Source organism: Gossypium arboreum, chromosome 11 (assembly GCF_025698485.1).
Source record: "Gossypium arboreum isolate Shixiya-1 chromosome 11, ASM2569848v2, whole genome shotgun sequence".
Classification (NCBI taxonomy): domain Eukaryota; kingdom Viridiplantae; phylum Streptophyta; class Magnoliopsida; order Malvales; family Malvaceae; genus Gossypium; species Gossypium arboreum.
The window spans coordinates 4,879,573-4,892,471 of NC_069080.1; the positions used below are offsets into that span (position 1 = coordinate 4,879,573).

General features: G+C 30.0%; 2 protein-coding genes across 3 annotated transcripts; one reads left to right on the forward strand and one right to left on the reverse strand.

Moving 5' to 3' along the window:
- Positions 1-2,402, forward strand: LOC108478989 (uncharacterized). Its single transcript, XM_017781436.2, has 2 exons — positions 1-766; positions 1,394-2,402. The coding sequence occupies exons 1-2, from the start codon at positions 131-133 to the stop codon at positions 2,150-2,152; spliced, it is 1,395 nt and encodes a 464-aa protein (XP_017636925.1). The 5' UTR covers positions 1-130; the 3' UTR covers positions 2,153-2,402.
- A 4,763-nt stretch (positions 2,403-7,165) lies between these two features.
- On the reverse strand, positions 7,166-11,626 carry LOC108478842 (MADS-box transcription factor 23-like). 2 transcript variants are annotated; one of them, XM_053022034.1, is made up of 9 exons: positions 11,405-11,626; positions 11,083-11,285; positions 8,772-8,850; positions 8,313-8,374; positions 8,013-8,112; positions 7,878-7,919; positions 7,744-7,785; positions 7,502-7,623; positions 7,166-7,417 (listed from the first exon to the last, which is right to left on the reverse strand). In XM_053022034.1, the coding sequence occupies exons 2-8, from the start codon at positions 11,262-11,264 to the stop codon at positions 7,504-7,506; spliced, it is 627 nt and encodes a 208-aa protein (XP_052877994.1). In that variant the 5' UTR covers positions 11,265-11,285; positions 11,405-11,626; the 3' UTR covers positions 7,166-7,417; positions 7,502-7,503. The 2 variants fall into 2 exon arrangements, with proteins under 2 accessions (XP_052877994.1, XP_017636789.1); XM_017781300.2 differs by having other exon boundaries at positions 7,702-7,785.
- Positions 11,627-12,899: the final 1,273 nt, after the last annotated feature.

The window sequence follows — 12,899 nt, forward strand, 5'->3', positions numbered from 1 at the left end:
GTGTATAATGACACGTGCTAAGGCCTATTCATATCGACACCTAAAATTTGAAAAGCACTTTCCCTCTCAAAAACCCCCGAACATGAGGTGATTAGACGGGAAAAACGAAAGCCGACCTAGTGTTCGTGAAATGCTAACTAGAAATTCCGTTCCTAGAACCCCACAACCTACTGCCATGCGCAGATCTGCAAGGCTTCTCAACCAAAAAACTCCCATTAAGTCAGAGGCCAATTCCAAGGAAAGTACTGCTAGCTCTGCAGTTAAACTTTCCAAGAAACCCATACAATCAAGTCATGGTTCCACAAATCGTGATAGGTCAACGCCTCAGTTGCGAAGGTCTCAAAGAACGAGCACTGTTTCAAGTGAGATATCAAGAAATTGTTCAAATTCAACGCCTGGGTTGCGAAAATCTCCAAGATTGAGCAGTGGGTCTTTGTCTAACAAGCCCGAGGATAGAAAATTTGTCGAGACAAAGAATGATGGATCTAAGAAGAACGAGAGTATAAAGGAGGGATCGTTGGATGAAAAGGAAAGGGAAGCTTCTGTTGGATTGAAAGTGACTACAGTGGACAGGAAAGAAAGTGAAAGAAGAGAAGTTCGTGAAAGAAATGAAGTTGTTGGAGTTAAGAGAAAGAGAAAGAGGAAGCCTGACAATAGAGAGGATACAGTTATTCAGGGGTGGACAAGGGAGCAAGAATTGGCTCTGCAAAGAGCCTATTTTTCAGCCAAGCCAACGGCTAATTTTTGGAAGAAAGTTTCAAAGCTGGTATCTTTTCCATTCCTTTGATATCTGGGTTTAAATTTCATGGATTTTTTTTCTTATCATAATGGTATAGATTTGATGTGCTTATTTTGTGGTTATTCAAATTCAAGCTAAAGCCTATGGATATCTATGCCGTGTTTGTCCTAGATATATGGTGAAGTTTGGACATACAAGTTGCTTATATGTTTTATGTGTTTTCTAGTTGCTGAAAACCTGAATATTACTTTATCATTCATGAAAATGCATATTATTAGGAACTTGGGATGTTTCTGATTTTGCTATGTCTCACACATAATTCAGCTTACAGTACCACTACCAGCCTAGTTCTACAACTAGAGCTTTGAACAAGGGGGTTTGTGGGATTAGTCATCATTGAAAACAACAATTTTTTAACAAACGAAGGAAAATTAATTATAGATTTACAGCAATTAACCTTGTGAAACTAGACGAGTGAGTTATACTGCATTCAGTATTGTTAGATGTGAATGCTGTGCATTTCGCTATCAGTTGTGTTTAGATGTGTATGACTATTCATGATTTACTCTTATGTGAAGACTTTCTGCTGATTTGTTTCGGTGTCAAATATGGCCTTGCATTTGCTCTGATAATTTAACTCCGACTCTATCTCAGGTGCCAGGAAAATCTGCCCAGGATTGCTTTGATAGAATCCATTCCAACCATTTAACTCCAACTCAGCCTGAGCCTCGATCGAGGGCAAATGTAACAAACTTGTCGCCTATCGAACATTTGTCATTCTCCGCAAGCAAATTGCTAGAGTCCTCTGCACCAAGGAATAAAAGCTCAGGTCGCGGTAAACAGAAAAGCTTTCTCGTACAGAAAAAAACAGTGAGACATTTGTTGCGAAAGCATCATCTTGTGGACGAATGTGATGAAGCGGATCTGTTCTCCATTCTTGAGCCCAACACAAGTCCAACCATGCGTGGTGTACCGAAAGTTATGGTTTGTACCCCGAAAAAATTATTAGAAAAACAGGGATTTGTCCACAAGTGTCATGAGAGATCTTCTTCGGGTCGTAAGAAGCACCATTCGAGACTTGGTAACTCAGGTACTGGAGCCCTTGTTAGTCCCCCAGTGTTGAAGCAGATTAAAAATAAGGCTTTACATGAGAAGTACATCGACCAGCTACATACCCGGGAGGCTAAGAGAAAAGCTGAACGTACACAAGTTGAAAAAGCGGTACTTGGAAAGGAGAACAGAGGATATGTTCAAATCCAAGTAGACAAGGTTAAAGCAGCAAAAAATGCATTAGTTTCTGATGCAAGATATGTTATTAACCAGATGCAACAACTGCAGACCACTAGTGTTGACAACTCTTTGGAGTTGGATGACATCGATGATGATGAGGACGAGGATGATGTTAAGCTATAACATTTTGATTTTTATTTTGTATGGTAATCTGCTATAACTAGAATGCTAATTGTGTCATTTGTAGGTGCTGACTCTTGATCATGTTGTTTAATGAACTTGTAGTTTAGCAAATTGGAACATAGTAATTTATTTCCTCATTCAGGTAATAAAAAGGAGGAGGTTGATTTCAAATTGTAAACTTTTAGGTTAATATATTTATAACCATGTAAGTCTCAGTGAGTATTGGTTTATGGATTTGATATTTGGAGAACCATGCTTTATGTCCATGTTGAAATATATTAGAAATATACAAGTATCGAACACCAATAATTTTTGGAAAGTGGTATTGTCTGCTCATTTGCTTTGATTTGGTTCAACCATGGAACTTGTGTTAAGTAGGATCCTGGGGCTTGACAAAAAGTATAATGCATGGGAACGCATGGAAATACCCGTGATGAAATTGGGTCCTACAAACAAAAATTCATGCATTGAATGAATACTTCAATGACAACTCTAATTTAAGTTTTATTTAACAGAATCTTTCAACATATAAATTAATATTTAAGTTTATTTACATCCTTATTTATGAGATGATTAACTATTTATCTCTTTAAAAAGCATCTGCTAAACGATGTACACCAATGCTTTTCAACTAACAAAGTGAGGGTCAGTTCTTCATTACTTTTAAAAGCACTTCGCTTCAAAAGCATTTTTAGAAGAAAAGTCATGTAATGTTCGCTTTTATTGAAATTTTAGCTTTTCCTCTCCCAAAAGCACTTTTAGTGATTAATTACTTTTCACCCTCCAATAATATAGTACTTTCCGTTTTTTTCTTGATACTTAATTACAAATATGTTAAAATCATTAATTAAAAATAAAAAATATTTTAAAAATACTAATTACAAATATTTAATAGTTATATTTAAATATTTAAAATATAGTTTATATATTCTAATTAAATTTTATAAATAATTAATATTTATTGCTTAAAATATTTAAAATTTATATTTTATATATTAAAATATTAACAAGAAGTTATAATAAATTTTTATATTCTTACTAAAATATAATAATATTAACTAATTTAAATATTATTTAAATGCATATTTGTTACTTGATAATAACATGTCTAAAATGAACATTTTATTTCTCAAAAGCACTTTTTGACAGCAATGCTAAACACTCAAATTTTAAACCAAACTTTTCAAAAGTACTTCTCAAAAATAATTTTCCACAACACTTCTCAAAAGTACTTTTCAAAAACAATGAAGAACTGGCCCGGACTACTATTGGGTTGGCAACTTTACGGGAAACTAACTCACCAAACAAAACTGCTATTAAATTACATGTTGAACAACAAATTTGGAGGTACTGCCTTGTTCAAATATTTAATTTCTTGGAATGGAAAACAAGAATTAAGTGTGAATGTCAAATGAGCATAGTCAGTCGACAAGGGTCTCAATATCGACACAACAATCTCCTACTTAATTAATACTACTTTAAAAATGGTTGCATACTTGGGATTTAAAATTTTCATTTATTTCTATATTTCAAAGTATGTCATAATATATATTATTTAAGAAAGTTAATATTTGAAAATTCAAGTTTTAATATAGGAATTTATGAAAGTACTGTTGTTTGTGTGTAATTCAGCTTTTTAATTTCCTTTAATCTAACTTAGTATATTATTGTGGTTTGAATTTTAAGGTATAATATTTTTACTTTAAAATGATTAGTGTAGATATTATTTTAAAAAAATTAGTAAATTAACATAGCAATTAGAAACAAAAAAAAGAAGAAGAAGAGTAAATTAACAACCTTTGAATTAAGTATATAAAATTATTAAAATCACTAATAAATATGTATTTATATTCACAATATATATATATATATATATATATATATATATTATAGAATCACTGGGGCTTTAATATTTAAGTTAAAATAAACAAATATATCGTGTTAGAAATTAGAATCCAAAGCACATCAGAGACGAGTGAGGGAAGTAATGGGTTGTTCATCAGAAATCTGTGAAAAAATAGTCCTAATTATTTTAATTAATTAAATTTAAATCCCTTAATCGTTAGGGATCACATGATTATTGTCCTTACTATTCTTTTTTTTTTTTTTTAAATTCCATTTATTCAGGCTTACAAGCTTTTGCAGGCTTAAATTATTAAATGGCGCCCTGAATTTTCTGAAAAAAACAAAGGATTTTTTATCTGATTTACACACTTGAATTATTCAATTCTTACATTTGATTACAATTGAATAAAATATATTTTTATTTAAATTTAATTATAAAAATATTACATAACATAAATTTTAATATTTTAAAATTATAGTAATATAAAATACACACTGATCTACCCTCTGCTCAATACTCAATCATATGTTATATTATATATATGTTGAGAAATACATGAGAAGCTTAGCATCGCCAAATTCAAACCTAAATCGAAGAAGAAAGCAATGTCGGAAATGGGGAGAGATCTGAGTCGCCGGCGGCAATCATCTTATTTTTCCGGCTGTTATACGATGTCTCCCTCATGCTTACCGGTGAAGGAAGAAATGGAGTACTCACGCATCCATGAGTGCAGCAGCAGTGGCAGTGAGAAGAGAAGGCAGAGATGGAGAAATCTGCTGAGGAGATTGGTAAAAGATGGGAAGAGTAGCATTTATGGATCCTCAAAGCCATTGTCTTTTCACTATGATGCTGTTAGCTATTCCCAGAATTTCGACGAAGGTTTTCATCATGAACAATCAATATTTCAAGACGTTAGATCCAGATAAATTTGTGCTTATTAATGTTTCTTTTTTCTGGTTTTGCTATCAATTTTGATGTAATTGTAATATTATATAAAAATATATCAAGATATGTTGTTTAAGTTTCTTTTTTCACTGTGAAAAATATAAGTAATATGAAGTGGATCTGGAAAAACAACTCTTTTGAACTCCATGACAAAGACTAATGAACTGGGATGGATAACTCCTTAACAAAAATGATTGATCAGTGTTATAACAGCACCAATTTTGTATCCTCTGTTTTTTCCCCCAAAAACAGCTTTATCAGTTAATAATGGTGACGGAATAATTGAAGGGAAGCCAGGGCGAAATTATTTATATATTTTTTTAAAGTAGAATTTGAATTATAAATTTTGGGAGTTATAAAACCTAATTTTGTTACTGTATTAATGTAAAATTTTATATTTTAAGAAATTATATTATAATTTAATTTTAAATTTTAGGAGAGATTAAAATATAATTTTATTATTAAATTAGTTTGAACCTTTACAAAATACTCAAAAGAATTAAAGGAACAATTTTTTTTTTTTTTGGAGCTAGGACCTCTGCTTGTCCCTCTAGCTTCGTCCTTAGTAAAAGGAACCCACACCCTACAAGTTCACCGTCATCGTTGAAAGCATGAAATTGAAACCTTAAAATCATTTATGATTCACGAAAAATATTTATGACTCACATAGAGAAAGAAAGTGGATCAATATATTCTTTGATATTTGAGTTTAGTTTTAATATTTAATTTGGTGTTAATTTTTAAATTTTTTAGAATAATATGAAAAAAATATTTACTAGAATAAAATAAAAATATTTAAATTACACTGTACATAGGAACTCTAAATTGACATAGCGGTTAACAATACGGGGTGACTATGAGGCAATGATTGTGTTAAAATATTTGGAAATTTTTATATTTTAAAAATAGTTTTTATTTTTGGATTTTAAAGTGTTTAACTTTTTATAATTTTATTTTTAAAAAATAAGATTTTTATTTAAAATATAATTTTTATGTTTTATATTTTTATTTAAAATATGAAAAATATATTTTTAAAATTTATTAAAATATTTTATGTACTTTTAAAGGGTGAAGATTAAATTAACAAAATTGTAAATATTGAGAGTTAAGAAAGTTATTTTATTTTTGACATCATTAATTTTAACAAGAAAAAATATGAAAGGATCAAAATTTTAAATAAAAAAATATAAAGACTCAATGTCTTAAAATTAAAAGTATAATAGCTAAATTTTAAATTTAAAAATGTATAAAGACTTTTGGCATATTTAAACTTATAAATTACACACAACAAATACAAATCCAAATAATGAAACAACATATCAAGCAGCTAAAATGGATTAAAATGACATGCAAATATTTTTAAAAAATTGCAAAGACTAAAAAAAAAGTAAGTAATAAGCCCTTAAACGGTTGGTATAGGCATTGTAAATAGAGATTAGAAGTTAGGAAATTGAAGTGCAGCCATGCCATATGAAATTTAAACTTTAAATTATTATTTGTATTATTTAGGAGTTCAAGCTCATTTAATTTTTTCGTCTAAAATAGATATTATATATTAGGAATAGGAACTCACTTTGCGAAATTTGATTTTTAATAATTTTATATATATAAGGCATTTTGTGATAAGGTTAAATATTTTACAACTTAAAACTTTTAATGAGTTATATGATTTACATAGTTGAAAAGTTTTCATTTGCAAAAAAATAATTAAGTTATAACAATATTTATATTAATTTATTAATATTTTATAATATTTAAAATTAACTTAAAATGAAATAATAATAAAAATTTCATTTACCTTGTAGTCACTTCAAATCGTCAACTACCATGCCAATTTGGGGTTCCCATTCACAGTTCATATTATTTTAGTAAATAAAATTTATTCTGTATTATTTTGAAAAAAAACTTAAATCTTTTCTCCTAATTTACTATAATCGATTTGGTACTTAAAATTTATTTTTTGTCCCTAATACCTAATTTCAAGATAGTTAGACCCCTCCGCTAATGCTTAACATGATATCGTGTTTCATGTATAAATTTCTAGCAAATTAGAAATTTGATGATGAGTCTTGTTGCTCCATATTTAAAGCTTCAAAGTTCATCTTGTCCTAAATGATATTGCGTTTCAATGTTTTGCAATTTGTAGAAGAGAGATAGAAAGTACAATGTAGTGGCAACATCTCAAGACCAAGTGCCATTCATGTTACTTGACTACTTGTGAATGAAGAAGAAAAAAGAGCCTGCATCTCATTGACAATGATACTTTCGTGTAAACAGCATATTGTAATTAATATTTTGCTTCCTGGTTCTCCAATAACTTATAGTGGTTCTATTATAAATAATGCCACAATCAATTTCAGATTCGTCATTCTACTGACGATCTTTTATGTAGATCTTCACAGACATGGGTTTTGCTGGGGATGAACTGGAGTAACATATCTCTTTAACTCATCACTGCATTCTTTCTTGTTATCCTGCAGTTACATGGAATGGAATATACTTGGATATTAAAAGCAATATAGCAAAGGTATCACATTGATATAGAAACCCTTTTTTACCTTCAATCCTTATCTCTCTCAGGTTGGCTTAGTTGAAGATGAATAGGGACATTTGAACCCTCTCCACCGTCAAATACATATGAACTCATAGCATTTCCATTTTCATCCCTTGTTCCATAAACCTGATTCGATTAACTCAACTGGAGTTATGCTAATTTCATATTATGGAGTTGTTTGTATCCATCAATAAAATGAAATACCTTCTTGTGTAATTCAATGTTTTCTTTGCGGATAAGATTTACCTTCTTGAAGAGTTCCACATTCTCCTGGTGAATAAGGCTCCCCTGGAAAAAGGTGAAAAAGCATTATATTAAGTGTTTCTATTTGGAACAACAAATGTAAATAAAACTCAGCTAGTGTGTTCTTTTTGAATGACCCTTCGGTTTAATTCTTCTATTTCATTGGTTAATATCCGTTCCTGCAAAAAAGTTAAAAATTAAGCATGTCAAGTTTACTACCATACAATTATTATTATTATGCCTAAAAATTGCATAAATAGTGGTGTTAAGACCTTTTTCATGCGAACACCTTTCAAGCTCATCTCCAGTTGGTTCTCTAGATTCTGCAGGTCTTCAACTCTCAAACCATAAAGCTGTTCACCCATGAGTTGCCTGACGTATCAGATTTTAGGTGTTGGTCAATCACCATGTCTTCTCATATATGATTTCACATCCTACATACATGTATTCCTATACATGCGTCTGTATTTGTGCATGTATAAGACTGGTCTACAATTCCGGTTGCCTACTGATGCAGCTCTTTTTTTTTTTGTAAATATTAGGGAATTTTAAGGTCAGAGAGAAGGACATACCGATGGTTGTCCTGCAAATTCTGCAGTTGTTGTTTCAAGATTGCAGCCTCTCTTTGCCAAAACTGTCAAGTAAAACAGAAAAATCTTAAGTATCATTTAGGACATAAAAGCATCTTTTTTTCTTAATTCTTACAGGGAATTAAGCAAATTGCTTTCACCATAACATAACGTTTATTTAGCTCTTATAGACTCTTCACATCATTTAATCCAAATTTTTGTTATTCAATCAATATTTGTCAAACAGATCCTCCTATGAATTATTTATGATATATTTGGGCACGAGAGAAAAGTATAATCCTCCAAGTCATTAGAACAATTGCTGCAGTATTTGGCATTGCCAAGGTTCGACTGCCATTAGAACAAGATTCCATGTATATTTTCTTTCAGAATCTTCAAGCATATAGAGATGTTGTGTTATATTATGTGTGTGTATGGGAAAAAAGTGGTAGAGAAGGTTACCTTGACTTCTGATGATGGATTCGACAACTGTTGGTGTTCCTCTTTCAAGGTGTTGTATCTTTCAATAACTGATTTCATGCTGATATATATATATATACAAAGGTATACTCAGTCTTAGTGTAAAAACTATTTTTTAGTTGTCGTTTTAACATTTATTCACATAGATATCATTTGTTGTAAGTGTCTTATAGCATATTTTGAAATGATTTAGAGAACTCATGGTGGCAATACGAAATAAAAATAAATTTATAAACAAATTGAAACAGTCAGTTTTAGATTTCATGAATTCATTTTTAATATATTTATTATTATCATTTATATTTTTAAGAACCACTCGTAAATGTATTAAAGTGTTGGCATAAATAACTTCATTTGTTTTAAACCACGTGCATATGGGAAATGCAAAAAATTCACAGGTTATTGCACATGAATTCTTGACCTACCTAGTGTCATAAGATTCTTCTAACGTCATGAGAAGAGATACTCAAAAAAAAAAAATTTGGGAAATATAAAACAATGTTTATGTGCATGATTTATTGGTTGCAAATGCTTGATTCTTTTCAATATGAACCTTCCCTTTTCAGAACATTTGAGGTTAACTGGCTGATATCTAATAGATTACTTCATATGGAAATCTACGTCAACAAATGCTAAAGTGAAATACATCATTATATATAGATATATAATATTGTGAAATGATATAAGTACTTGGGTTTTCTTTTTTTATGATTTGAATATTAAAAAGGGGAACACTAATCCTAGAAAGTTGAATCAAACTATATAATTATTTGTATTTTTTAAGAAATTGTTTTAAAGTTGGCTACAACTGTGTTTTAAAGGGCAATTGTTTTGTTTAGTTGCCTCCATGAGATTTTTTCTTTTTCTGTAAATTTGGCTGAGGGGGAAACCAAGTACTTTATGCAATGAACGGAAAATGTCATTAACAAAATCTTTTTAGGTTCAAAATGTCTAGCTTCTATGAACACCAAATTCTTGAGTGAGGGAACTATACTCGTATATACCATCTATATATTTCAGCTAAAGCTAGCTGTATAATTTTGACTTCAATGCCTGGGAATTGATTTAGACATAAATAATCATGGAAAGAATTTTACTGTTACTATTTCGTACGAAGAAAAAGCAAAGATTTATAGTCAAAAAAGTATATGGTTTTAACAAGTTCGAATATAAGAATGATTAGGAACAAAGGCCATAAAAAGAACTGGAGAACGGGAATTTCTATTGGAAGAGAAAAACAAAGTTGCTGAAAATATATATGGATATATTATAATAATAAAAACATACATATTTATATTAAAGATGGCTAAATTGATTCCTCTTGTTAAAGGAAAAGGAAAATGTTTCAGTTAGTGCTTGAAGAAAGAAGATACAATTAGCTTGTTTTTCCAATAAGAAGGAAGGAGGAATGCAACACTTATTCATCTTTGAAGGTGAGTGCTAGATTTTATAATTTTTTCATATATCCATAAGCCAACATAAGTTTATATCAAATATGAATACTTGGAAAAAGAATCCAAGTAATTTAGACTGATGTTTATCTAGTTCAGATTCTTCTATCTCATGTGAGAGCTATATATATATATATATAGTTTATTTGACAATAATGATCCATTTTGACTTTTTTATGCTCATTGACTGACCCTCCGCCTTTGAAGCACGCCAGCAATAATCCTTCCCAATAGTGCAGTCTTATAGAAAAGCACTTACTCATCTTTTTTTTTCCCCCTTGATTAATGATCATAAAAAGGCACTTTGGCTACCCTTTGAAGTTGTATTTTATTTGTTTCTTCTCCATTATTATTGCAGAACCTAATCTAAATCAAATCATCCATCTGATACTCCGTGATATCCTTCATATCTCTCACCAACTGAACCATCTTGTAATTAACCCCTTTCTTTTCTTTTATCATCACAAGTACACCATTTCAATCTCAACCTCTTGGTGTTCATCCCTAGACATGAAGGGATTATTGTGTTTATCTTTTACTACATTGAGATGAATATATCCCTAAGCTTGAAATGAAGAACATTTTTTTTGGTTTTTCATAGGTTAAACAAGCAGGAAATTAGGCCAAAGATAGAAATAAACTAAAAAAAAAAAAAAGAGTAATAAAGAAAAAGGACATTGGACTAATGGTAGCATGTATAACTCAGGTTTGGTTTAATGGTTATCTCTATTTGTAAAAACTAAAAAGTCAAGGAGAACATATTATATATACATACACACACATACACACACACACACATATATATATAAAGGAAGGATATGAGTTGAGTTAAAAGTTGAAACCTGGTGCTTGCAAATTCATAGAGCTTCCCACTGCTGGAGAAGATGACAAGGCCAACTTCAGCATCACATAGGATAGCCAGCTCTTTGGCCTTCTTAATCAAACCCTTTCTTCTCTTTGAAAAGGTTACTTGCCTACTTGCTGAATTATCGATCCTTCGAATCGCAATCTTCCCTCTCCCCATCCTTTGTTTCTTCTAGGGTTTCTACAGTCAGATCATGACAGAGAAAGATTAAATAGAAAGAGACCCTAAACACAAATCTTAGTCAATAAAAAAAACAAACAAGGCAAAGATTGATTCTCAAGTTGGAACTATTAGCTTACAGGGTTAAGCCAAGCCAATGGACAGCGTTTGGAAATTAATGATGAATGAGAGAGGGAGAGAGAGAGGGAGAAGGGCTTATCAAGTGAAAAGTGGGTTTGCTTTTGTGGGTTAATTGAGCTGGTTTGGAGTACTTGGAACTTTGCTAACATTGCAAATACTTTAGGGCAAATACTTTACAAGGTATAGAGATTTCCTGTAATTTTATGGCGCCATTGCTCGAATAAGTTACTGACGGGTGGGAATGAATATGAATAAATAGTAGTCTATTCCTTCTTTTTTTAATTATCTTTTGTGGAAAACAGTCGCATGTTAATTACTGCTTTAATATTGATAATAATAAAAATAATAATATTTTAGATTTAAATTTGAATGTAATTTTTTAAAAATTATATAAAAACAAAAATAATCTTAAAAGAATATTTATTACTTTGTAAAAGTAAATATTAAATAATTTCACAATTGAATTGAAATCCAATTGATGAATATAAAAAAATTATGTCTTTTCTTGTATCACAAAAACTAAATGATTATTTTTAATAAAGAATTTAACTCATTTGTAAAGTGTAAATAAATAAATAAAATGCAAATGAAAAACACATGACATTAAATAAATTTACAGGATTCATCAAATATATACCTTTTAATATGGAAAATTTTAATTCAAAAGCTAAAAGGAGTGGCAGTTGTTTAAGTCAATTTGGATTTGAGAATAAATGCAAAATATATTTTAACTGAGATTATACTTTCGTGTTTAGGGTACAAATATATATATATATATATATATATTTAAAAAGAATAGGGATTTTGAATAAGATAGGATCCGTGAAGTGGGTGGTGTTGTTTGAACATTAAGTATAAAATTGGTGTTAATTTCCAGACATAGCTTTGGATTTGGAGAGCTTCCAAATATGGATAATGTAAGAAACAAATTTCTTCAATCCAAATGTAGAAGCCCTTATATGTTATTGGTTCATCAAACTTTTTTTTTTTTTGAATTATAAGAGGAGTGTAAAACCCTAATAGCAACACGACTCGAACTCAAACCACACCTGAAACGATAAACACCCTAATTATTATGCCAACACACTATTTTTAAGTATACAAAAGCGCGTTTTTTTTTTTCTTTGGGGAAGGGGGATTTTAGAGTTGTCATTGTCCAAGAATATTTTTATATGAAAATTAGAATTGTTTAATAAATTCTATAAATTTAAATTAATTTGATTTTAATTGATAGTAAAACAAATAAGTAAATAGCTTAAATTATGAACAATTCTTTATAAAAGGATTTCTTTAAAATTTCAGATACAAATAAAAATACTTTATATTTAATACATTGTTGCACAGCATCACAATTCACAGGTCAACACATTTTAGTTATTAACAATAATAAAAAGGCTCCTAAAATTAAACATGACAAAGTTTAAGGATTTTAAAAAAATTAATTATTTTGTTTTCTTTGTTTTAGAAGGATGGAATTGTTCGGCTCACATGCAA